This window comes from Sminthopsis crassicaudata, chromosome 3 (genome assembly GCF_048593235.1).
Source record: "Sminthopsis crassicaudata isolate SCR6 chromosome 3, ASM4859323v1, whole genome shotgun sequence".
Lineage (NCBI taxonomy): Eukaryota > Metazoa > Chordata > Mammalia > Dasyuromorphia > Dasyuridae > Sminthopsis > Sminthopsis crassicaudata.
In genome coordinates this window covers 599,269,871-599,296,863 of record NC_133619.1, presented here as the reverse complement: position 1 = coordinate 599,296,863, position 26,993 = coordinate 599,269,871, and the positions used below count along the sequence as shown (strand labels likewise).

The window sequence follows — 26,993 nt, the reverse complement described above, 5'->3', positions numbered from 1 at the left end:
GGGGTGTAGGGACTTGCCCATAGTCACACAGCTAGAAGCAGAATGAGTTAGAAACTGAAGGCTTCCGGACTCCATATCCAGCACCTGAACTATGAAGACTTAGTTTCAGTTGTTCAGGACTTCACAGTATAGCTGGGGAGCCCAAACTAGGAAATAATATGAACTGCTTGGAGAGGTGGAGAATAGGCAGGATAGAATCAGGGACTAGAGAGTGAGCTTTCATCTCTTAGAATTCAGAGAAGGGAAAAGCCTAGAATTATAAAGTTGGAAGGGACCTCAGATCATCTAGTTCATCCTCCTACTGTTCAAGTCCATTCTCCCACTTTTTTTTTTTTTTTGTCATCTGTGACAGTTATTTAGCTTCTGATGGAAACCTTGTCATAGCCTGGAGCAACAGACAAGGCAACCATTCCAGTACTGGACAGCTCCGATCATTAGCCAGGCCTTCCCGACACAAAGTGATCTGTGCTTCCCTCTAAATTCTCCCACAGGTATTAGTTCTGCCTTTAAGCCTGTCAGAATAAATTCTAATTCCCTATTCTACGAGAGAGCCTCCAAATAGTTGAAGGCAGGCATTGTGTTTTTCCTTTGTTTGCTTTTCCCCATGATAAATAACCTCAGTTCCCTTAACAGTTTGTGGGCAACCACAGAAGGCTTCATCGAAGAGGTGGGACCTAGGTGAAGCACCGAAGGATGGTTAAGATTGGTTTCTCCTTGATAGAAATGGGAGTTCTGCAAATCATAGGGAAGGGAAAAGGGTGGGAATTGGAGGGGAAAACTTCACCAAGCTCTCTCCCACCAATCAAAGCTCCCAGGACTCGGAAGGACTAAGGTTCTCGGTGAAGATGGGGAAGGGGAAAGGACGTTCCTAGAGAAAGGGGGTTAATTACATGCCAAGGTCAAATACCAATCATTAATTGATAAAGAAATTAACATTAGATCATATTGATAAATCTAAGGATCTTTTAAGAAAGTAAGAGAGAGTCCTATAACAATGCAGATATTTTTATAGAATCATGAAAGTTTACTATTGCAGGGAACCGAAGAGCCCATTTAGAATGATCTCCTTTCCCACAACAAACACACACCCATTTTAAACAGAAGGAAATCATGGTCTATGGAGATTAAACGGTTTGCCAGAAGTTCTGAAGACAGATATGTTCCGTCCAAGTTAGGAAGGAGCTCTTTCGACCACTGGGTAATTCTTACAAGCACCTAAATAATGTGAGCTGCCTGTTGGTTATCCAAAATCACCCTTCCTCCACTCCTCCTCTCAGGAACTCAGCACTGACTCCCACGGCTGCTGCCTGCATCCTCCTGCGTCAGAGACTTAAATAGGGTGGGAAGAAACTGAGGCAGGCAAAAGTGACCCAGGCAGCTTTCCTCCCCCCACTGCCACCACTAGAAGATGAATCAGTCGGCTTTCCTCCTACTATAACGTGACTGATACTGAGCTCCCTGCTCAGCTAGGACTAGGGCAGCCCTTTCATCCATTCTGAGCTCCCCCAGGGCCCACCTCCACAGGTCTCAGCTTCTAGGACAATTGGAGCTTAATACACCCAGTAGGTTCCTGAAGACTAATATGTTGTTGGAGCTCTAAGTGGTTAAACCGTGGTGTTAAATGTGGCTTTTATTGGGATTCATCCCTTCCTCTTGGGCTCGTCTTCCTGGGGATTGGAATAAATAAGCCTTTGTCATTGCCACCTGGAAACTGACTCACCCTTGGGCCTTTTGGTGCTAGGTCCCTGAAAGTGTCAGTTTGAGGCCAGGCTGAGGTCTCACTGTCCCAGGCTTCTGCCCACCTGTCCTAGGACACTCTGAGTCCTGGCAGGACTGAATCCTCTAACCCGACGATTCCCCCCCCCACCCACATGCACACCTAGTCCGAAGCGCTAGGGAGCCGGCTACATCGCGCCAGTCCTTTCCCCGATTTGAGCCAAGAGAAGCCAGGACCACACTCTGGGGTCTGGCTGTGGAACTACTCCCATCACCACCCGCCCTCTGGCCTTCTTTAAGCTTGTCACAACTCCACGGCCGCGGAGTCCGTTCCTTCACTGCCCACCAGGGCCTTAAAAGCAGGAGTTGAAATCTAGAATGTCAACCCAAGCAGAGCCTGCCCCGGCTCCCAGGGTCCAGGGCCCTTCCTCCCTCCTGCTGCCCCATTGTCCACCTAGCCCTGCAGGCAGGGTGAGGAGGGGGCGGGGTTCCCACTCCTCATCTCCCCTCCCCATCCCCAGGAAGTCGATTCAGCCTTTCAGTCGCTCAGCCCCGTGGCCCAGTAAGACAGGCATCCGCACAAAGGAGGACTGGGGGGCTAGTGACACTCCTCGGGCTGTGGGAGCCCCGCACCGAGGCGCGCGTGCACACACACACTCACACACATACTCACACACGCTCATACACACACTCACACTCATACACACACTCACACACATACTCACATACACACTCATACACACACTCACACTCATACACACACATACTCACACACGCTCACTCACACATATACACACTCTCACACTCATACACACACTCACACACATACATACACACTCAAACACACACTCACACACATACACACTCACACACACTCACACACACATACATACACACTCACACACACATACACTCACACATACATATATTCTCACACACATACACACACTTTCACACACATATACACATACACACACTCTCACATACATACACACTCTCACACTCACACATTCTCACACACACACATACACACTCACACTCACACACACACTCGCTCACACACACATACACACACTTTCACACACATATACACTCACACACATACACACACTCTCACATACATACACACTCTCACACTCACACACATACACTCTCACACACTCACAATCAGACACACTCACACACATACACACTCACACTCACCCACTCGCTAACACACACATACACATACACACACATACTGACACACACACACTCACACACTGACACACATACACTCACAATACACACTCACACACACACTCACACACATACACACTCACATACACATACACTCACACACACATACACACAAATCACACACACATACACTCACACTCACATACACTCACACTCACACACATACACACACTCACTCACACTCACGCTCACAACCCACCGGGCCACGGGCTGGGTGGGGAGAGCCGGCTCGCTCGCCAGCTGGCCCAGGGCAGATCCCGGCCCGCGTCACGCTCCGAGAGTCCCAGGGTCCCAGTTAGTCCCCCCCCGCCCCCCGCCCCGCTCCGGTCCCGGGAGGGACCCCTTCTCACCAGCTGCAGGCAGCAGAACCCGACCAGCGTGCACCTCCCGTTACACTTGCTCATGGCTCCGGCGGGACCGGCCCCCGGCGCTGCCCCCGGCTGTCGCTGCTGCAGCCGCCGCGGCTCGGCTCCGGCAGGGGCTCCGGGTGCGCTGCCGCGCTCGGCTCAGCTCCGCGCCTCGGGGCTCACTGGGAGCGAGAAAGAGCGAGCCGGGGCGCGTCCTCCTCCAATTCCTTCTTCTCTTCTTGCTCCTTCGCCTCCTCCGCGCTCTCCCCGCGCCCGCGCCCCGAGCTTCCAGCAGGGCGGCCGGGGCTTCCCTAGGGCTGGGGCCGCGGCATCCCCCGGGCGCGGCGCGGGCTCGGGCGGCTCCGCTCAGTCTCCATGCCCCGCGCGGGGGGCGCTGGGCACCGGGGCGCACAGCCCGAGCCGGGGCTCCTTTGTTTGACCCGCCGGCCGCCGGCAGCGCCTCATGCCCCCGGAGGCGGGCGGGCGGGCGCCGGGAGCGGAGGGCTGCGAGCCGAGAGGACCGGAGGCGAGCGGAGCGGAGCGGAGCCCAGCCCAGCTGGGGCAGGATCCCGAGCAGTCTGCAGCCGCCCTGGCCCGACCACGTGGCTTCGCGGCCCGGAGAGAGGCGGGGCCCGGGGACGGGCGAGGGGTAGTGGGGAGGGGGAACAGAAGGAGGGCGTGAGAGGGGAGAGAGGAAAAAGAGAGAATAGACTTGGGAGGCCGGCTGCCGGCGGGGAGGCTGGCAGAAGCTGGGGACCGAGCTGAGGCGAGCGGAGGAGGCGGGGAGGATGGAAACGGCAGGGGGTAGGCCTCAGTTTCCTTATCCGTCAGAACGAGGGGGCCGGCCGGACGATCCCTTCGGTCCTTTCCTGGTCTAGATCCCGGGAACCTATTTAACTGGGGAGAGGAAAAAAGGAGAGCGAGGGGAGGAGGGAGGGAGGGAGAGGGGAAGAGTGAGGCAGACAAAGAAGAAAACTTGCCGAATGGGGAAGACCGGGAAGAACAAGGGAGAGAGGGAGGAAAAGAGGGAGGGGCGGAACTTTGTCTCCTGGGTTAACTGGGGCCGGGAGCGAGGTTTCGGAGGGCTGCAGATTATGGGATCTCCCCGGACTCTCTTTCCCAACACGTACCGACACCCCAGCTCTCCCGAGGCGGTCAGCTGAACCCCGGGCAGAAGCCGTATTCTGCGAATCCTGGGCGGGGCCAGAGAATAGAGATTGGAGGGGGAAACCTACCAAACCTGGGTCACACCCCTCAGAGCTCCCAGGACCCCCCAACCTCACCAGACCTCCATCACCCCTCGAAGCTCCCAGGACCCCCCCTCACCAAACCTTGGCTACTTTTCCCAAAACCTCACCACGCCTCGGTCACACCTCACAGCTCCTAGGACCCCCAAAATTACCAAGCCTCTGTCATTCCTCGAAGCTCTCAGGACCCCAAAACCTCAATCACCCCGCAAAACTCCCAGAATCCCCTAAGCCTCACCACGCCTCGGTCACACCTCACAGCTCCTAGGAACCCCAAAATTACCAAACCCAGGTCACCCCTCAAAGATCTCACGACCCAGAAAGTTGGGGGTGGGTAGTAGCGAACGAATGACTCCCTGCCTTTGGGAAAGAACCAGGGAGTCTCCCTGGAGTCAGATGAAGAACATCCTTTATCCCAATTGCACCTGTCACGGGGAGGCCTGGGAGGCTTTTCCCCACAACTGTCTCCTCCACTGTGGGATTACGGTTCCCTGCAATCCAACCACTTTCCGCTTTGAGCCCAGAGGGCAGAATACAAGCGTCGGGAGTGAAGCTCGGTTTTGTTTTTGTTTATGTCTTTGTAGACTCAGCATCCAACGCACCAAGACTGGCGAGCTGTAAGTGCTTGATCCGAGTTTGGTGAATTGAAATTCATCTTTGCTTTTCTCCAGGTTATGCTTTGAAACTGCCATCCTTTACTCACCGGATTTTCTCGTGTGGGGCAGCAGGAAAACAGCACAAAGCCACAGACCACTCTCCGAGGCATTGTCCGGGGCACCTGGTACCCCACCCTTTTGTCTCTCCGATTGAAACTTCCAGTCTTGTGGCTCTTTTTTTTTTTTTTTTTTTTTTTTTTGAGGCTGGGGTTAAGTGACTTGCCCAGGGTCACACAGCCAGGAACTGTTAAGTGTCTGAGATCAGATTTGAACTCTGGTCCTCCTGAATTCAAGGCTGGTGCTCTATCCACTGCGCCCCCTAGCTGCCCCTCTTGTGGCTCTTTTCAACAGCGAGGTGATTCAGGCCAGTTCCAACGGTCCTGTGATGGAGAGAGCACGCGCATCCAGAGAGAGGACTGTGGGAACTGAGTGTGGATCACAACATAACATTTTCACTTTTGTTGTTGTTTGCTTGCATTTTGTTTTCTTTCTCTTTTTTTCCCCTTTTTGAGCTGATTTTTCTTGTGTAGCATGATATATGGAAATACGTACATGTCTAACATATATTAGATTACTTGTCTCTCGGGGAGGAGAGAGGCAAAAAATTGGATTGCAAGGTTTGCAAGGGTGAATGTTGAAAATTATGCATATGTTTTGAAAATAAAAAACTTTAAAAAATAAAAATATGGAAACTTCCAGTCTTCCTCCTTTCAACCTGGCTTGAAATTCCTCCCTAGGTATTTTGGCCAAGTCTGGCATAAATGTCCCAGTTCATGATCTAGGCCATGGTTCTTAACCTTTTGGGGGAGACTTGGACCTCTTGGGCAGTCTGGTGAAGCCTCTGGATCCTATCTCAGATAATACTTTTAAATACATACATTTAAAAAAAACATTATGTTGAAATATTTAGCAGTATGTATGTGTATATATATTAATATTCATGGATCCCAGGTAGAGACTTTTGGTCTAATCCAATGGTGAAAATACAGAATTGAAAAATACATGCCTTTACTAGAGAAGGGTAGAAAAAACTTCAAAGTTTAGGTCAATATGACAAAAAGGCTTCTAATTGTCATTGTCAAAACTCAGTGTGAGGTGACCAAGTTCCCCTCCTTCGTCTCCCCCTCCCAAGTCACTAAAAGTGTTTTTCCACCTCTTCCCCGATAGCTGACCCCTTAATGAGTAGAAGGGAACAATAGGTCTGGCTCAGTAAAGGTCCTTAAAGCTAAGGGATTGGAGTTCTCTCTGAAGAGCTGATTTATAACTCAAAGGGTGCAAGTATCCGCCATTTGAGAACACACTGCACACTCTGGGACTATAAGACAGAGAGATACTTTCTTGATCTATCCTGCTTTTTGGAGTCCAAATCTCTGCTTTTGAACCATGACATTTGTTAAACTCCCACTGTGTGCTAGGCCTTGGAAATACAAAGTCAAAAAAGAAACTCCCCATTCTTGAGGAGTTTTTGTTCTGTGGAGGAGACATCATTTGCATATATAAATGTAGACACAAAAGAATAGGGACTGCACTTGGGATTTCATTGGTTTGGGGAAGTAACTCCCCCATGAGGGAACTAGAGAATCTCAGTCGTCTTCAAAGCATCTTAAGGGCTTAGAGAGCAAGTAGTTTAGAGAGGAAGTAGAACTTTGAGAAGTTAAGGGACTTGTCCAGAATCACACAACCAGTAGGTATCAGAGGGGAACATGAATCCAGGTCAGGGTCTCTATCCATCATGATATGAAAATATATTTAAAGTAAATACGAAATCACAGAAAGAGAGCAGAGGAGAGGAGAGGAAAGGGGTGGGGTGGGGAGGAAAATGCTAATAACTGTCTATAGGAACAAAGATCTCAATAGGAGGCGTGAGCTAAGCTTTGAAAGAAAAGCTTCCCAGAGGTGATTTGTGGAGGAAGAGCATTCCAGGCATGAGGAACAGCTGCTGCAAAAGCGGGGAGTTGGGAGATGGTATGCCATTTCAGGGGAGGAGCAAGCAAACCAGCTGGGCTGGTTCTTACAGTGGGTGAGGGGCAATGATGGACAATTAGCTAGAAGACTAAGACTCCACTAAGCAGCCTTCATTACTAGTGCCACTCATCCTGATCACTAGCAATGACTCTCTCTGTCTCTGTCTCTGTATGTGTGTATGTCTCTATCTCTCTCTGTTTCTGTCTCTTGTTTACAACTCTGTCTCTCTGTCCCTGTCTCTGTCTGCCGCTGTCTCTCTCTATTTCTGTCTCTTTCTGTGTGTGTCTCTGTCTCTCTATCCCTGTCTCTGTCTCTCTGTCTCTCTCTGTCTGTCTCTCTTTCTCTCTGTCTCTGTCTCTCTCTGTCTTTCTGTCTCTCTCTGTCTCTCTCTGTCTCTCTCTCTCTGTCTCTCTCTCTCTGTCTCTCTCTCTCTCGCTGTCTCTCTCTGTCTCTCTCTCTCTCTGTCTCTGTCTCTCTCTGTCTCTGTCTCTCTCTGTCTCTCTGTCTCTCTCTCTCTCTCTCTCTCTATATATATATATATATATATATATAGATAGATAGATAGATAGATAGATAGATAGATAGATAGATATAGATATAGATATATAGGTCCTGCTTCACATTCGACCCTGTTATCTCCCCTGTCTTGCTGTGTGTCCTGCTGAAGCTCTGTCCTGCTTTTTCCCACCTAAAACAGCGACCTTCTGACTAAGTGTCCAAAAACAAGCCTCCAGTTTCTGGGGACTCACTTCTGAGAGCCTTGTTCCAGGCATGAGCTGCCTTGATGGGTCAGTGAGGGATTAGCCAAACTTAGGCTTGACCATGCTTCTCTTCCTGGTCAGCTGTCTATCCTGGCCATCATCTTAGCAGCTTTCATTCTTGCTCTGGGCACAGTAATCGGTGCTTTTGAAGGGGGTATTGTTGGTTGACTCCTTCGTGGACCAATTTACCATCCCTGTAATTCTAGATCTAGAACAAAACTCTCTTCTATAGCTTCCATATCACTGATTGGAATGAAAACTTTTTGAGGGTGGACTGTGGGTTGGTTTTGTATTTGTATCCCTAGGCTTTAACACTGTGCTTGTCACATGTGATGTGCTTGATAAATGCTTTTCTATTCATTAATTTATTTCTTTTCTTTCTACCACTCTTGGCCAGTAAGTTGTCCCTTCCTAGCAATAAGAAATTTGCTATTTCTCAAGGTAATCTGTTCTTGTGTTGGTTAGCTTGAATTCTGAGGAAGTTTTTCTGTATATAGTGCACCCTCTGAGCTACCTCCCAGAAGATAACTATTATTCTCAAATTCAAGAGTATAATTCCGTGGGCTCATATTCCTATAACTAGAGTTCATCAGTCCCCTTCAGTGAGCTTGCCTTTAATAATCAGCCAATAGACACAATTAGCTCAAGGTAAACGTATTTATTGGGGCACTAGGAGATCTAAAGAATAGAGCACTGATCTTGGAGTTGGGAAAACTCTTCATGAGTTCCAATCCAGCCTCAGACAGGTATTAGCTGTGTCACCCTGGGCAAGCCATTTGATCCTTTTTGCCTTGGTCCCTCATCTATAAAATGAGCTGGAGAAGGAAATGGCAAATCAGCTTTGTCAAAATGCCCAAATGGGGTCACAAAATGACTGAACAATGACTGCCAAAAAGGTATTTATTAAAATGACATGGTAAGAACAGTAAATGCCACATTTTCTTCCCAAAAACCTGGGTCACAGTCTTCCACAAATACATACATCACTTGTGTAAAAAGTACATTTGTGGTGGAGCACTCTATGTAGGGAACCAAAGTAACTATACTTCTGGCAACTATAGGACCCCAATATCCTTTCTCTTCTCATAAGGGTCCTCATGCTTCTCCCCATTGGATTCAGAGTAAGTTGATCGGCTAGGCTTTCTGGATTTATTTCTCTGCAGTTTAACTGCTATGTCCTCTTTCGAATCTGTGGCCAGCTCCTTCTCTCCTGCCTGAGGTCTTATTCCTTGAAACCACTTGCCTGGGATGCTGCTCCTCTGTTGGGAGTGTCTTCCAGTATAGTGTCTGTATCTGGATACCTCTTCCTCAAACTCTCTCTCACCATTTGACTATCTTTTAAAGATCACTTGGTCAATATTCTGACAATAGCTAAGCTTTCATTCCAATTCAGTCCAACCCAATTCAGTGAGTTTCGCCTTCCCCCAACACACACTTCCTAAGGGGATGAAAGAGTATAGACACATTTTCTCACATAAGTTAACACCTCTTTGATTATCCTCCAAATATCTGAAGACAGCTGTTGCATCCCCCCACTTCTTTAGGTTCTATATTAACGGGCCCTTTAATTGATCATCCTATAGACACTAACTCCTCACCCCTGTCATACTCCTTTGGATGTATTCTACCTTTTCAATGTTTCTGTGCAGAACTGAGCACGATGTTTTACATGCAGTCTGACAAGGCAAAGTTCATACAGCACAACTAGGATTTCCCTCTTTTTGGCGCTTTTGAGGTATCCCAACATCACTTAAATTGTTGACTACTGTATATCCCTGTTGACATAATCTGGAATCTACTAGACCTGCCATACTTTTGTTACACAAAATCTTGTAAACTTCTCCCATCGTGTACTTCTGCTACCATTTTTTAAAAGTAAGTATAAGCATATACATGTGTCTCCATTATATTTAATTTTATTAGAATTTGGCCTGGTGAGATTTTGGGGAGGGGAGTAGGGGAGGAATCTTGATTCCATCAGGCAACATGTTATTCTTCCAGTGTTATATTATCTGAACATTTTGTACTCATGTAGTCTTTTAATCCAAGGCAGGGTGATCAGTGACATTGAGGATCTGCTAGTAGTTTCGTGGGGTATCTTGGCTGCTACAGGTCAAATTGTCCTGGAATTCATCATAGAAAGGAGTTGGAGGATAGGGAGAAAATGTACAGGTGACGAAACTTTGTCCCTCCAAGCATTTGGGGACTAATGACTGGACCACACACACGCACACAATTTGAAACTTCAAAGACCCTTTGCAGTAATAAAGGCTTTGGTGAATCAATAGATTCATTAGGGCCTTTTCTCGACCCATCCTTAAAATCACAGATGCAGCAGTTCCCTATTATTTCCAGGTTCAATTAGAAAATCTTCTGTTTGGTATTTAAAACTCTTCACAGTCTTGGCTCTTCTTATCTTCCAAACTTCTTAAGCTTTACTCCCCTCCACAAACTCTAGAACACCTGCTTGCTTGCGTCCCCCAGAACAGAACACTCCAAGCCTAGGCCTTTGTACTGACCATCCTCGGTGTCTGGAATTCACTTTCTCTTCCTCACTGTCTTGTGACTTGGTTGCCTTTCTTCAGGACTGCTCAGAAATCATCTTTGGCAGGAGTCCTTTGGAGTCCCTCCCCATGCTAGCATCTCCTCTCACAGTATGTTGTACCTACTCCATCCCTTGCAGATCCTCCACAATTAGGCTGTGAGCTTCTTGAGGCAGGAACTGTTTTTGCCTTACTTTGTATCAGCAGAGCTTAGCAGTGACTGGCACATAATAGCCATCTTAATAAATTCTTTTTGTCATTGAAAAAGTAGAACACATCCAAAGGAGGATGACAGGGGTGAGGTGACTAGTGTCCGTAGGATGATCAATTAAAGGATTTGTTAATGTAGAACCTAAAGAAGTAGTAATAGTAATAATATTAGTTACATATAAATATATATATATATATATATATATATGTATATATAATGTTGTTGTTTTGAGGCAGTTGGGTTAAGTGACTTGAGGTAGGGTCATTCAGTGTCTGGGGTCAACTTTGAACCCCAGTCCTCTTGAATCCTCTCTCCATTTTGCCACCTAGCTACCTCTAAGTTCTTTTTGAGTATCAATCTTATTTATTCATTCCTTAATAAAGATCACTGCTGAAATCTTGAATGGAGAAGACCCTTTCCCAGGGATCCAATTTTTAGCTCAGTCTATTCTGAACTCAAGTGATGCTTCTTAATTTATTCCAAGAGAAATGTTATGACTCACAGGATCGTAGAACTTACAGAAGGGATGCACCATAGGGGTAATGGAGAATTCCCCATTTTATAGAAGGCTGAGACCCAGAGAGAAGTGACTTGTCTAAAACCAGTAAATAAGAGAGCTGATAAATAAATCCAGGTCTTGTAATTATAGACAGATTGTGACCTGCCACATGGGCATTAATAGATGCCCTTCATGTCCGAGGCATGACTAAGGAGGGGTCACTTCCTTCGAGGGGCAGTCGGCTGTGATGCAGGGATCAAGAGTGGGAGACAGAAGCAGAGGCTCCAGCAGGTGGGAGACCGGCAGGGGCGCAGGCAGGGTGGCCCCCTCCTAAATTAGGGGCTGCTGGTTTGTCACTGGGAGAGGTCACTCGATTACCACTGTAATATCATGTCACGAAGCCAGGATCTGGGCGACAAAGAAGTCATGGGGAAGAGAAGGACGGGAAATTGAGCCAGCTCTGAGTGAAGACAAAGGGGCAGGATGGGTAAGGGAAAGCATGGGAGAAAATCAAGGCACCATGACGGCTGCCTTTTCCTCCCCTCTTCCCATCCCCCCGCTTGGATTGCTGTCTCAGCCCTGGGAAAGCTGGCGAGCTCTCGGAGAACCTGAGAGGTAAACAATCCATGGCAAAGCAGCCCCCTCCAGCAGCCCTTTCTCCGGCCCAGGAGTCAGATTGCAGCCTCCACTGACCCCCTGACCAGCGAAGACAGATTTCCCCTTCCCATCTGCTCCCTCGTCAGCTCAGGACGCCCTCGTGGGCTTTCAGTCAGAGGGAAAAGACAGATCTATGGTGAGAGATAGGTGAGCGCCCGGCTCTAAATGGCCCCATCACTCACCAGGGCTTGCACCGGCAGCACGGGCCTACAGTGAGGGATTGAGCCAGGGGTTCCAGAGATGAATGGCTTCAGCCTGAGGCCATATCTCCCAGTACTAGACTGGAGTGTGTGGGGGGGGAAGCATGTGGACAGCTCTTACTATCATCATCAATAAATTACTTTCACAAAACACAGTAAGGTCTGCAAAGTATGTACAGTATCTCATTGGAGCCTCATAACAACCTTGTGAGGTCATTGCTATGGTTATTATTACTCCCATTTTACAGATGAGATAACCGAGATGAGAAGTGAAGTCATGTGTCTCTGGACACACAGCTAGTTAAGTGCCCAAGGCAGGGTTCCCCTCCCCCCAGATCTCTCTCTGTTTTTGTCTGTCTCTGTCTCTCTCCCCCTCTGTCTCCCTCTTTTTTCTCTTTCCCTCTTTCTCTCTGTCTTTCTCTGTCTCTTTCTCTCCCTCTCTGCTTCTGTCTTATTTTGTCTGTCTGTCTCTGTCATTCTCCCTCTTTTTCTCTATCTTTCTCTATTTCTTTCCCTCTTTCTTCCTCTGTCTTATTTTGTCTCTGTCTCTCTGTCTCTGTATCTCTCTGCTTTTATCTCTCTCTGTCTCTTTGTCTTTCTTCCTTCCTCGATCCCTTGCTCCCTCCCTGTCTCTTTGTCTCTCTGTCTCTATCTTCCTTCCCGTCTCCTTCTCCTCTCCCTCTCCTTCCCTCTTCCTCTCCCTCTCTCTCCATCCCTCCCCCTCTCTTCTCTTCCTCTTTCCCTCCTTCCCTCCTTCTGTCTCTTTCTCTCTCCTTCCCTCCCTCTCCCCTTCTCCCTTCCTCTCCAAAGGTTAGCCTGCTTCTGGGTCTCACCTTTCTGCCCAAGTGCTACAGTAGATAAAGTGCAGTTGTTGAGTCAGGAAGACCTGGGTTCAAATCCAGTCTCAGACACTTGTGTGACCCTTGCCAAGTCACTTCACCTTGTTTGCCTCAGTTTCCTCATTTGTAAAATGAGCTGGGGAAGGAATTTTCAAAACACTCCAGTATCTTTGCTAAGAAAACTCCCAATGGGATCACAAAGAATAGGACAAGACTGAAAAACAAATCTGAACCTAAGTAGGCTTGTGCCCCTGCTCTAGAGTCTCTTGACATTTCTCATGCTTTTCCAATGTATCCTGGGCTGGGGGAGCTTCTATTCTCTCTCCAACCCCACCATTTCTCTGCCCTGTTTTCCATTCCCTCACAGCTTCACTATATATCTGAATAGCCTGGGAAGCATGGCCCACTTCACAATTTAGAAAACAGGCTGGCTCTGGTTTTAAGGAAGGGGAAGGAAACTCTGTGACAGACACTGTGTTAGGCACTTTACAAATATCTCATTTGATCCTTATAACAACCCTAAGATTTAGGTGGGTGCTAGTATTATCCCCAATTTACAATTGAGGAAACTGAGGCACACAGAAGCGAAATCACTTCCCCAGGTTCACATAGCTAGGATCTGAGGCTGATTTTGAACTCAGACCTTCCTGACTCCAGGTCCAGAACTCTATGCACTGCATCACCTAGCTTTAGTTTAAAGAGGGTCTTCTGGATTCCAGGTTTTACAGAAGGAACTCTGGACTAGGATTCAGGGAACATGGGTTCTTGTCTCTATTTCACATTTATTTACAAGCTATTGTTATGGCCTTGGACAAGTCACTTAGACAAAGCTCATTTTCCCTCATCTGTAAAATGGGGATAATGGTTGGTCCCTGCGTGGACAACTTCATAAGACTGTGGCAAGCATCTGAGATAGGGATGTCTCTCTAGGGAGACCCTGAGAAAATACTTTGAAATTTTAAAAAATTGCAAGATGAATTTAAGGTAAGGAGCCGAGGTTGGAGTATGGATTTTAGATTTCTGGATTTGGGGCTAAGAAAGATGAATGACAGGATCTTGGCCAGGGACAGTATGCATCTAATGAGGACCAGGAAAAATGCATTTGCCTGGAGACTGGGTGACCTGATTAAAAGGGAAGGGAAGAGAGAAAATGCTCAGATCAGCTGCTAAGCCAGACACTGTTGGGGACAGCAGGTGTGACATCCGAATAGCAGTGGAGGTGTTCAGAAATCTATAGGAGACAGTGATAGGAAAAAAAAGTGAAGAAATAATATTCATGTCTCAGATGTCTGTCTATACAATAGTGCACTCAGTCTGTGTAATAAATAGTGAATTAAAGTTTTTCACCCAAGGAGGTAAATATCCCTTTGTGGGCATTACTGGGATGTAAGACATGACTCATGGCTGGAATATTTTAATGGAAAGTCACATAAACCTTGAGAACCTGTCCTGCTTCCAGCCTAACCCCCACAGCCATCATCAAGAAGGGGTGATCCTTGAGGAGAAAGGGTCCACTGTCTCCTTCCCCCCAAAAGAAGCATATATAAGATGCTGTCAAATCACACCCACCCCTTCAGACTCAAGAACCCCAGTACCAGCATCTCTGAGTCTCTGATCCTGTTGTCAGCATGACATCTATAGGCTGTCTTGGGAGTAATTCTCATGGAAAGTGGACCTAGTAACTGACTCCTCAGTCATCACAACTACTGAAGACCTCAGGGGAAAAGAAGTTCTCACCCTCCAAATCATTGGTGCTGTCTAATGGTTCAATACAAAACACAGATACTGGTTATGCGGTTGACATGAAAGAAGAGCCCTTACTACTTGTACCCTAAGGCCTTTGCTTTTAACTTGTAATTGAAATCTCTTTTATGGGGTGCCCCACTTTAACAGAATGAGTTTGTTGAGAATAGGGACTGTATTGTTTTTCATTCTCTTTCTTTTTCCCTTTCCTTTTCTTTCCTTCCTTCCTTTCTTCTTTTTTTTGTTTCTTCCCTCTTTGCTTCTTGCCTCCCCCTTTCTCCTTCTCTCCCTCTTTCCTTTCCTATTCCCTCCCTTCCTTTTCCCTCTCTTTCTTTCCTTCCTTCCTTTTCCTTCCTTCCTTCCCCTTCCTTCCTTCCTTCCTTCCTTCCTTCCTTCCTTCCTTCCTTCCTTCCTTCCTTCCTTCCTTCCTTCCTTCCTTCCTTCCTTCCTTCCTTCCTTCCTTCCTTCCTTCCTTCCTTCCTTCCTTCCTTCCTTCCTTCCTTGTTTTTCTATTTCTATCTCTTCTAGTGCTTAGCACAGTGTTTGGCACATAGTGCTTAAATAACTCCATTCATTCTTCCAGTTATTTAAGAGGAAGAAGTTGGTAAGGGAGATGGTAGCATGCCTCGAGCTTTGCTATGTGACACATTTACAGATCTGAAGAGGGAAACACAGTGGGAAGAGTGAAGGAATGGACCAAAGAAGGGAGGGGCAGAAAACATAACAGTAGTTGAAGTTTTATTAGAGATGCCCTTAACAAACAGTTAATAAACATCTGTCGTCTGAGCAGCTAAGGATAAAAAAAACAAAGATGAAACAGTTCCTGCCTTTAGGAAGCTTACATTCTAGTAGGGACAAATAATATGTACAAGATAAGTAAATAACATGTACTAGCTAAATCAATATAAAAGACATACAAGTCATGCAAAGGAGGAGAGAATAACTAACAATTGGTGTGTTCCAGGAAGGAGGTAATTTAAACCTTGAAGGTAGCCAGGAACTAAGAGGCAGAGGTAAAGAGAGCAAAGATTCCAGGCAGGGGCAAAGGCATAGCACTAGGAAGTGGGTTGTCATGTTATGGGGAACAACAAGCCAGATGGAAATCATGGATAATGAATTCCTGAGGCAGATCATGAAAATGATGTAAAGGCAGCAGTAGTTGAAATATGGAAATAGTCAGACATCGGCTGGGGATCTTTCTGCTAAAAACACAGCAACTGATAAATTCTTAGCTTATCTTGCAGATAATTTCATTTTTCAGCAGGTGGAGGTAGCAACAAGAAGCATTACTATTCTAGACTTGATCCTGTCTCTGAGGAAGAACTGATTGGTGAGGAAGAACTGATGAGAAAAAGAGCAATGCTGGACCAAGCCCAAAGTGTAAGTGACTGGACTTTAGAAGGGAAGATATTCAAGGATTCAAAGGCAGGAAAGTAAGTTCCTGGGAACTTAGACATTAAACAATTAGATAATTTCAACTGCAAATTGATGATTTATGTTATCAGTTAGGCACTCTACTAACCGATGATCACCTTTGGATTCATTTCTTATTGATTCCCTATCATGGTCACCATTTTTAGCCAAATAGGGAAGAATGAAGAATAGGGAAGGCAGAGACCATGTTAAGCATAAACTAGGGAAAAGCTTCGTGACTATTAGAGAGCCTTTCAAAAGTGAAATGGACTGTCTTGGAAGGAAGTTGGTTCTTTCTTCATTGGAAATCTTCAAAGATTGGAAGACTGCTTCTTGGGTATGATATAAGGGGATTCAAGTTTGGGTACAGGTTAGAATAGATGTTCTCTGGAGTCCCTTCTGAACCAGAGGTTCTGGGACCACTTCAAGCCTTCACCTTCCTCAGAATGCTAATTTCCACTCCATTCTCCTCCTTCAGAACCCAGGCGGATAGGGTGATAAAGTAGACTTACTTCCTACTTCAATGAAGATTGAGGCTGTCCAGCAAAACTCGTTCACACTTCAAAAATGCTCTATGTCTCATGGGATAAGGTGGTCCTTCTTCATTCAACAATTATTATCACCTATTGTATCCCGACTTGACTTTGTCTTGCCATTCACTGGATTTCTGTGGGTGTCAACTCCTCTCTGAAATCTTCCCTGCTTCCCCATCCAAAATTTATTTCTTCCATTATATTTCAGATATTTCTGTGTCTGTTATAATATCTGCTCTATTAGAATGGAAGATGTTTACGGGCAGCAAGGTGGTGCAGTGAATAGAGCCTGAGTTCAAATCTAGCCTCAAACACAAAACTTCCTAGCTGATCCTGGGCAAGTCATTTAATCCCAATTGCCAGAAAAAAAAAAGACTGGAAGATGTTTGAGAATAAGAACTTTATTTTGTGATCTCTTTACCCCTAGCATTCATATAAAAAGTGCTTAATTAATGTTAAATTCAGGCAGCTAAGTGGTACAGTGAAGAGAGCTCCAGAGTTGGAATCAGGAAGACTCATCTTGCTAAGTTCAAATCTGGTCATAGACACTTACTAGCTGTCTGACACTGGGCAAGTTACTTAACCCTATTTTTCAGAACATCTGTAAAATGAGCTGAAGAAATAAATATTTTAAATCATTCCAGTATCTCTGCCAAGAAAACCCCAAATGGGGTCATGGAGAGTCACACATAGCTGAAAGACGGTTATATTGAATTGAATTCAATTCAAATGACTAAGAAAGAAGTCAGATGAAAAGTTATGACAAGTTCTTAAGAATAGAATTCTTGGAATAATCATACTGGATCATGATGAAGAAAATAGAAATTCATGGGGCTGAACAGGAAGTTTAGTAATTAACCCAAATTTTAAATGGATATGAAAGAAGGAGGAGGAGGAGGAGAAGGAAAAGATGATAATGATGATGATGATGATGGTGATGGTGATAATGATGACATTGGGGCACAGACAAGTATTTGAGGACAAAAACAAGTTGAAAGGTCCTGGAAGAATAGTGTCTGTGAGTGAAAAGGTGTAAAAAGCCAATAAAAAGAACATTATAAAAGGAATGGAAGGGCCAAGAGCTAGATCAAAGAAAGTATAAATTTTGCTTGGCTTGGATGGGATAATGGTATAATGCACAGAAGGCAAACCTAAATCTAAAAAGTGGATTGCTTTTGTTTTTGTTTGTTTTGTTTTGTTTTGCATCAAGGATGATGATCTTTAGACTGGGAAGAAGAGAACAAAAATGGTTAACAGGAAATTGAAACCCAAGAGCATTGGACTCTGCTCTGTGCATCCTAGTCAGCTGACTTAGACAAATCACCTCCCAGAGTACCATTGAGCTTGCACAGGTGAATGCTGAACCATTGTTGATGATCTTTGAGAAATCCTAGCAAATAGGAGAGGGGCTATGGGACCAGGAGGTGGGCAAATATTACCTCGATTTTCAGTAAAGGGAAAAAGGTAAATATAGCATATTGTAGTTTTATATCAATGTCTGGCAAAATTCTAGAATTTTTAGAATAGGACAAATGGGCAATCAACACTTAAGAAGGAAGATGATTAGGAAGGAAGATGATTGGTTAATTAAGAGCAAATTATACAAGCTGACCTTATTTCCCTAAAAAACAAACAAACAAACAACAACAACAACAAAAAACAAGGTTATTAGGCTGGACTTGAGGTATTTGAACCTTCTTAGAACAAAGAAAGGTAGGATGAATGAAGAAATAAGTTGAGTGAGGAGGGGGGAAGGCTGAATAAGAAGTTGATAGGCTAAAGAAAGATCTCTGTTCAAGCAAAGAGATTTCCCCATTAGTTTTGACTTATTCTGTCTTTTAAAAATAATTATTAAGCTTCTTTAGCTTCTGATTCAGTTTTCCTCTGTCTGTAAGTGGGAACTGTTCTCCTTTCTCCAGTCCAATGGCATGAATGGAAATGGAGGTGACATACTTATTAAAACTATGCATATCATGAAGCTAAAAGGGATAACTAACACATTAGAAATTTTTAAAGGATCTTGACAAGACCAGAATAATGAACCAATGTTAACAGGATAAAATTTAATTGGGGTTCAAAAAAATTTAACAGTGAAAGCAAAAATTTTCTAAAAAGCAGCTCATATCAAAAAGATCCAAGGACCTAATGGTCAGCAGTATGACGTGTCAGTTAAATGAGCTATTGTACTATAAAGCAGTTTTAACAAAAATAGTGTACAGAGCAAAATAGTTGATAATCAATTGACAAGCATTCATTAAGAACCTACTATATGTTGGGCACTATGATAAACACTGAGAATACAAAGAAAAGCAAAAACCCCACAAAAAACAAACCCAATCTGTCCCTGCCTTCAGGGAGCTCAACACCTAATGGGGGAGACTATATAAATAACAATGTACAAATAAGATATATGCAGGATAAATTGTTAATAATCACTAACAATAAGGGGGAGAGAGTTAGGAGGACTTCTTGTAGAAAGTGGGATTTTTGTGGGACTTGGAAAACACCAGGAAGGCCAGGAGGTGGAGAGGAAGAGGGATAGAATTTCTAGCATGGCAGACAGCCACTGAAAATACTAGAATTCAGGAGATGGAGTATTTTATTTAAGAAACAACAGGGAGACTAGTATCATTACATGGTAGAATATGTGGGGATGGAGGAGGGAGTTGATAAAGGTCTTTAAAGGGCAAACAGAGGACTTCTATATTTGATTCTGGAGGTGATATTGAGTCACTGGAGTTTACTGAAAGAGGTAAGGGGAGGCTGACCTGTTCACACCTGTGCTTTAGGAAGATTGCTTTGACATTGACAGTCAAAAGTAGAAGATGGATTGGAGTGTAGAGAGACTTAGAAGTTTGGAGACCAAGCAGTAGGCTAGTTTAGGAGCCCAGGCTTGAGGTGATGAGGGCCTAGGTTGGTAACAGAGTCAGAGAAAAGGGAGTATACCTATGAGATATGCTTTGGTGAATGATTGGATATCAGGTGTGTGAGAGAGTGAGAAGGAAAAGTTAAGAATCACAGTTAAGTGGGGAGCCTGGGGACTAAGATGATAGTGCCCTTGACAATAAAAAGAAAGGATAAGATAGAGTTCAGTTTTGGACATGACGAATATTTAAAATGTCTACAAGATATCCAGTTTGAGATATCTGAAAGGCAGTTGGATATGTGAGACTGAAGGTCAGCAGAGAGGTTAGGGCTGGATAAGTGGATCTGGGAATCATCAGCAAAGAGATGATAATTGAATTCATGGGAATTGATGAGATCACCAAATTAAATAGTATAAATCCCTGAACAGACTGCATCTAGGATGTTGTGTTCAGTTATGGATATTATGTTTAAGAAAGGACATCTGACAAAATGAAATATAGAAGAGCAACACAAATGCTATAAAGTACTCAAAGTCATGCCATGTGAAGATTGATGGAAGAAACTAAGGATGTTTAGTTTGGACAAAAGACTTGGGAGGGTAGGATGGCAATCTTCAAGTACCTTTTTAAAAAGTGGTCACATGGGTGGAGAACTATAATGTGGAAGTAAGGATTAGATTTTTATTGCTTGGTCCCATAAGGAAGAATGGGGTCTGAGTTATGGAGAAGTAATTTTGACTCCAATAAAGGAGAAACTTCCTTAGCAATTAGAGCTGTCTAAAATTGGAACGGGTTGTTTCTGTATAAATGATGATTTTACCATTAATGAAAACTGTCAACCACAGACTAGAGAACCACTCCTTCAGAGATCTCACTTTTCAAGCTAGTTGTGGGATGATTTTCTTTACATTAAGCCCAAATCTGTTTTTCTATAACATCTACCCATTGCTCTAAATCCTGTTCTCTGAGATCAACCATGTACATTAATTTTTTTATACACATTTCTTTATGAATCATGTTGGGAGAGAAAAATCATGAAAACCACAAGAGAAAAAAAAAACAGAAAAAAAAGGGAACACAGCACATGTTGATTTACATTCAGTCTCCAAGGGATCTGTGATTTTGTCAGCTTATTAAATTCCATGTTGGTACCTCCCATTACCCAGACAGATTTAAATCTCAAATTAACTCTGATGCAGTCGTAAGACTTGTTTTTTTTTTTTTTTTTTGCCTTTCTTTGAGTCTCTGATGCTCAGCCAGTGCCTCAATCATAGTAAACACTTCAAAAATTGCTTGTAGACTATTGACTCACTGATGGGGAGTGTTGTGACATGTTGAATGACTTGCCCAGAATCACCATCTAAAGAATATCAGCAGAAGGATTTGAACTCACTTTTTTTTTTTCCTGAATTCTAGGTCTAGAACTCTATCCACTATTTGACAAGTCTGTCGTTTTTAGAGAACTGTAAATTGGTAATTTATTTTAATTCCAGAACAAGTTATCAACATTAAGAACAAGAATAAACTGTTCATACACAAAGAGATTGACAAATACATAAAGAAGGGCAGGGAAGAGAGAAGTATTCTGCTACTGAAAGATACAGAAAGATCAGATCCTTTGCTCCAGTTTTGAGAACTGGTTCTGCATCCTGAACTTTTATCGTGAGCATAGCGTGAAGCCCATAAGAAGTCAAAAAACAAGAAGTAAACATCAGAGGGGCAGTTTTAGAGACACAGCATGGGCTAGCCCCTGTCACAATAGCCAATCAAAGCTCATGGGCCTAGGTCATATGGCTTTCTTTTTATGGATGTTAAGTGCACAAGTGAGATGTTTCATCCTATAATACACTGCAGTTCATGTGAAACATTTCTTGTAGGTGAAGAACATCTTTGTGCTAAAACAACAACTAATTCCTTCACCATTTTCCTAGATTCTTATATTTTGCATAATTTCTTCAAATATTCATCCAACTTGTCAGCTCCTGGCTTCTCAGTTTTAGTGGTCAGATCCAGAGAGGGTAGAAGTGCTGTAAATATCCATGGTTAGGTTTTTTGGGTTTTGGCTTGTGATAGCAGCAATATCTTTCATTTAGATACCCCTGTGAAGTATCTGGTTACTGCCATCTTGCCATTTGGAGAACAGTATTGGGATCCTGGAAGTATTGGGATGCTAATTTCTATAGGCTCCTCTGAAGGTAAGTAACCTCCTTGATTGTCTTCATCAAAGTATCATCTGAGTGGATGATGGGAGGGAAAGGTAAGTGAGAGACAGAGACAGAGACAGATTAAAAAGAGGGGAGACAGGGAAGGGATGAAAGGATTGGGAGAAGGGTGAAGAAATAAGGAAGGGCAACAAATGTTTGCACACATTTCTCATAAGCCTTCTCTAAACTAAACATGGGGCAGCTAGGTAGTGCAATGTATAGAGCAGTAGGCTTGGAATCAAGAAGACACATCTTTCTGAGCTCAAATCTAGTCTTAAATACTCTAGCTGGATGACCTTATGCAAGTGACTTCACCACAATTTCCTTATCTGTCAAATAAGCTGGAGAAGGAAAGGGCAAACCGCTTCAGTATCTTTGCCAAGAAAACCTCAGATGGGTCATGAAGAGTCGAACAAGAGTGAAATGACTGAATAACCAACTAAACATCCATGATTTCTTCTTGACCTTCACTTACTGAAGTATAACACATCCTTGAAGCCATCACTGTGGCACTTACATAATTCTTCTCTGTGGTAATGAGGTTTCTGATGTCCATAGAAGGCTATCAACATTACTAGAGATATTACTATACAAGGTCACAGCTTTGTTAAATTCATAACTTAGAGATTAGACGATGTGGTCTGAGATCTGACTTCTGATACGCTATTGCAATGCTCTTGCATAATATTAAAAGGGACTTGGAGTCTCAGGACATCACAAAACCCACATTCCCTACTCTATTTGCCATTTAGTTTTAGGTTTATTTTTTTCCTAGTGAGATTCTCATTTGGGTTCAATAAAATAAATGCTCCTCGTAGTCTTTCCTGGGAACTGTAGCTGAGGTTGGATTAATTGAATGTTAGAACCATCTTCACCAAGGGCTATAGATGTTATCTTTCCCTAGGTCTCTGGAAGGGATTGTGCAGCCATCTTCCTAGCTGCAATATTCTCTCCTGGGTCACTACCTGTCCAGGGAGGCTGAAGGAGGACCTGAGTAGAGAATGAGGAGGGGCAACTAATTTGGAGGAAAGGATTGGAGTAGTAGGGTGCACCACTTTCTCAACTCTGCACTAGAAGGGAAAAGAGGATCCCATATCTACTATCAAATTGCTGTGGGAATTTGGGCAAATCATTGTGATACTACATGATTAGCAGATGCCTTTTAGAGTTTTCTCAAGATAAAATCATATGTGAAAAAATTGAAAATGCTCAAAAATATTCAAAGACGGAGCTGTAAATCATAACTTTATAGTCAGCCAGCTGAGTGACTTTGTATGATTCATTTAATCTAATCAAGCCTCCATTTTCTCATCTGTAAAACAGGAGAGTGGAGCTACTAGACTTCTTAAGTCCCTTCCAGGCCTGGATTCTATATTTGGATTCTAGATTTTAAGCTAGAAACCACCTAGACTAGACCTCTTGTTTTACAGATGAAGAAACGGGTCTGGATTATTTCAGTGACTTACCTGTTATCACACTGCTACACAAATAGCACAGGGAAGATTTGAACTCATCTTTGGGGTCCAAGTCCAAATGTTGCTTCTGATGGGTTTAGAAAAATGATTAGTCTTAATTTTATTTTTGGAGGCAATTGGGGTTAAATGACTTGCCCAGGATGACACACCTAGTATCTGAAGCCAAGTTTGAACTCAGGTCCTCCTGACTTCAGGTCTGGTGCTCCCTCTAGCTGCTTCTGAGAGCCCTCATTTTGAAGGCCACCTCCACTCTTCCATCCCAAGCTCTTTAGCCCCAAAGCTAGCCACAGCAGCCTAAAACTCCAGGTTAACCTGTCTCCCCTCAGAACAAGGTTCCTAAAAGCAGTGTGGAGTCCTGGGCAATCCTGAAACTTTTTGGAAAGCCCGCATGGCACGGGACAAAAGTGTTGCACATGGAGTCAGAAACTGCTAAATCAGATAGTCTTTTCTCAATCCTAATCATTCATAGCTTCTTTCCCACACTGTTAAAGTAGATCTCTTGAACATTTTTCTTTGGCTGTTCTTCCTCAGTAGTCTTTGCTGAATTATCATTTATAACCTGCTTCCGACTAACACTGGGCATCTCCCCTAGGCTCTGTCCTAAGTCCTCGCCTTTTCTCTACTTGCACTTCTCTCTAGGTAAATCCATCACCTTTCATGGGTTCAATCATCATCTCTCTATGCAAATGACTCCTACACCTAGGTATCTAGCTCTATTATTTCTCTTATCAGCATGAGTCCCCTGTGGCCAACTCTTAAATTCACTGTGATACCATCTCAGAATACTTAAACCAAAATGTCACTGGAGAATACTGGCAACACATGACCAGCAGAAACAGTAAACATTAGCACCTACTATGTACCAACCACTCATCCTATTTTACAAATGTAGAAACAGAGGCTCAAACCCAGATTGTCTATAAGCTCTCTTTCCTCCTTCCCCTCTTCTCTTTTTATTATTTATTTATTTTTTATTCATTTTTTCCAAATTATCCCCTCCCTCCCTCCACTCCCTCCCCCTGATAACAGGTAATCCCATACATTTTACATGTGTTACAATATAACCTAGATAGAATATATATGTGTAAATACCATTTTCTTGTTGCACATTATTAGCTTCCGAAGGTATAAGTAACCTGGGTAGATAGACAGTAGTGCTAACAATTTACATTCACTTCCCAGTGTTCCTTCTCTGGGTGTAGTTATTTCTGTCCATCATTGATCAACTGGAAGTGAGTTGGATCTTCTTTATGTTGAAGATTTCCACTTCCATCAGAATATATCCTCATACAGTATTGTTGTTGAAGTGTATAGTGATCTTCTGGTTCTGCTCATTTCACTCAGCAACAGTTGATTTAAGTCTCTCCAAGCCTCTCTGTATTCCTCCTGCTGGTCATTTCTTACAGAGCAATAGTATTCCATAACCTTCATATACAACAATTTACCCAACCATTCTCCAATTGATGGACATCCATTCAACTTCCAGTTTCTAGCTACAACAAAAAGAGCTGCCACAAACATTTTGGCACATACAGGTCCCTTTCCACTCTTTAGTATTTCTTTGGGATATAAGCCCAGTAGCAGCAATGCTGGGTCAAAGGGTATGCACAGTTTGACAACTTTTTGGGCATAGTTCCAAATTGTTCTCCAGAATGGCTGGATTCTTTCACAACTCCACCAACAATGTATCCCCCTCTTCTCTTTATCTCTGTTCTCATTATGTATGTGTATATGTCTGACTCTCTGTTTTTGGTGAAGGAGAACCTACAAATCTCCAGCTCTTAATCTAAATCATTCTTTTGTCCCCTCCAGCTGTTTGATGTTTGCTCCTAGTAGAAACAGATTAAAACAAAAACAAAGGCATAATCACAATTATGAATTTACAAATGAGTTCAAAAGTCTAGTCCAATCCTCTCATTTTACACAATGAAAGAGGTTAAATGACTTGCCCAATATGACATAGGGAATAAGAAAGAGAAATGGGATTTGAGCTCAGGGCCTTTTGTCCCAAATCCATTGTTCCTTCTACCTTATTATAGAATCTTTCTTCTGGCTCTAACTTGTTTTTCCTGTCTCAATTTCTTTGTAATTCTCACATTTACAATTTAATTCCATTGTAATATTCTATTTGATTTATGTCTGAGTTTGTTTAGCTTTTCTCCACTTGTTAATCATTTAGGTTGCTTCTAGGTTGTTGTTTTCTAATTTGTAATAAATGTTGCTGCAAATATCTTCAGAGGGGACTTTAAGAATTCCTCATAGGTAATAGTAGTTATTAACGGACAAATTAATACAAATTAATTAAAATTAATAGTAATGGGATTTAACCAGTAATCCTGGTTAAACATAAAATTACTTTAGTAACTATTACAGATGTACTAACAGATTATTCTTTAAAATGATTCCAAATTGGAATTATACCAGGAATGTTATAAATATATGCGTATCTCCAGTGTCGTTAGTATTGTCTTTATTTATTTATTTATTTGGTGCATATGAACTGCTACCAAAGTTGCTTCAATTAGTATTTCCTTTATTTGAGAGGTTAACCTTTTTTTTATTGATGCCATTCATTTTAAAAATCACTTCCTGATAATCTCCATCCCTACCTCCACCTGACAATAAATTTTACCATGTAACAAAGAAAAGGTTAAACAAAACCAAATATCATGTGTAACAGCTTACATTTTTATTCTAACCCCACCATTTTACCAAAGGGAAGTATGTTTTGTCATGTTTCCCAGGGCTGAAACTAGTCAGGTTAACATTAACATAAAAGTGGGTATCCTTTTCTATAAAATGCTCTGTATCTTTCAACTGCTCATCTTGAGAACAGGAAAACACTGACTTTTTAGGTGATGATCAGAGAATGATTACCTCCCATTGAGATAAGGACAATGTACTTTAGAGCAGATCACCTATCTTCTTTGTTTCTCATTTTTAAAATGGGGAACTTGTCTGACCTAGCTCTCATTTTGACTGATCAGGTAGCAACAGAAATGTCCCGAAGACTCACCTGGCCACTAGTTCTTCCATCTTCCCTGGAGAAATCAACTCTCTGTATCCCAGATTGTTAAATTAATTTAAATATACAAATTTAATTTAAATTAATTTCCAAGTTCCTTTGGAAGGAGGCCATCTGTACAAACTCTTGTATGGGAAACCTCCTCCCCACCACCACACCACATCAGACTTGAGATGATAGCTCGATGACTCCTGTTACTACGACCCTCCACCTTCTCCTCTGGACAGTCAGATGAGGAAAGAGCCAAAGCATCGCCAGAGTCCAGCACCAGTTGGGAAGAACCTTTAGGAAGAGTTAATCTTGTAAAGGAAGACAGCTGAAGTCCATGAAAGACTCTTCTCCCAGTGAATGGGGGAGTCACCAATGCACAGCTGCTGCAAATGGGTCACTTTGGAGTCCCTGAAATTGACTGTTGGAAGATCTGAACTTAGGAGTTCTACAGTATGAGCTAGTGATCTTCCCTAATTATCTGGTTGAAAAAAAATGGAAGTCAGGACTAGGCTTCATACAGCTGGCTAGAGTTTAAGAAGAGGTCTTCAAACCTTATTTCCAGGGAAGCAGGATTTGCATACATAAAGAAATGGCCTTCAGATACATCTTCAGGTTATTAAGCAGGAAAACCCCCCTGGAAACAACCACCCACCCAACAACATCTGAGAAAGGAGTCTGGCTTTTTAAGTGCCAACAGTATTAACTGCTGGAGGCCGTGAAAGTCATAAAGGGAAATTAACTGCAAACCAGAAATGCCATTACTCATTTGGGAGCCATCTATCTCTCCCAAAGTGAGAGACACAATTTACATCCTCTGGGGAAGCTTACACTAAAGTCTTTGTTCCCCAGGCTCTTGGATTGC

At 43.4% G+C, this 26,993-nt stretch overlaps 1 protein-coding gene across 2 annotated transcripts in view; it reads right to left on the bottom strand.

The window, feature by feature from the left end:
* Positions 1-4,490, bottom strand: part of NKAIN1 (sodium/potassium transporting ATPase interacting 1) — a 117,908-nt gene extending 113,418 nt beyond the window's left edge. Inside the window, exon 1 of one of the 2 annotated variants that reach the window (XM_074305534.1) lies at positions 3,306-4,490. In XM_074305534.1, the coding sequence (XP_074161635.1) occupies positions 3,306-3,359 (54 nt within the window). In that variant the 5' untranslated portion in view covers positions 3,360-4,490. The remainder of the gene's footprint in view (positions 1-3,305) is intronic. The other variant, XM_074305533.1, reaches the window with a different exon arrangement.
* Positions 4,491-26,993: the final 22,503 nt, after the last annotated feature.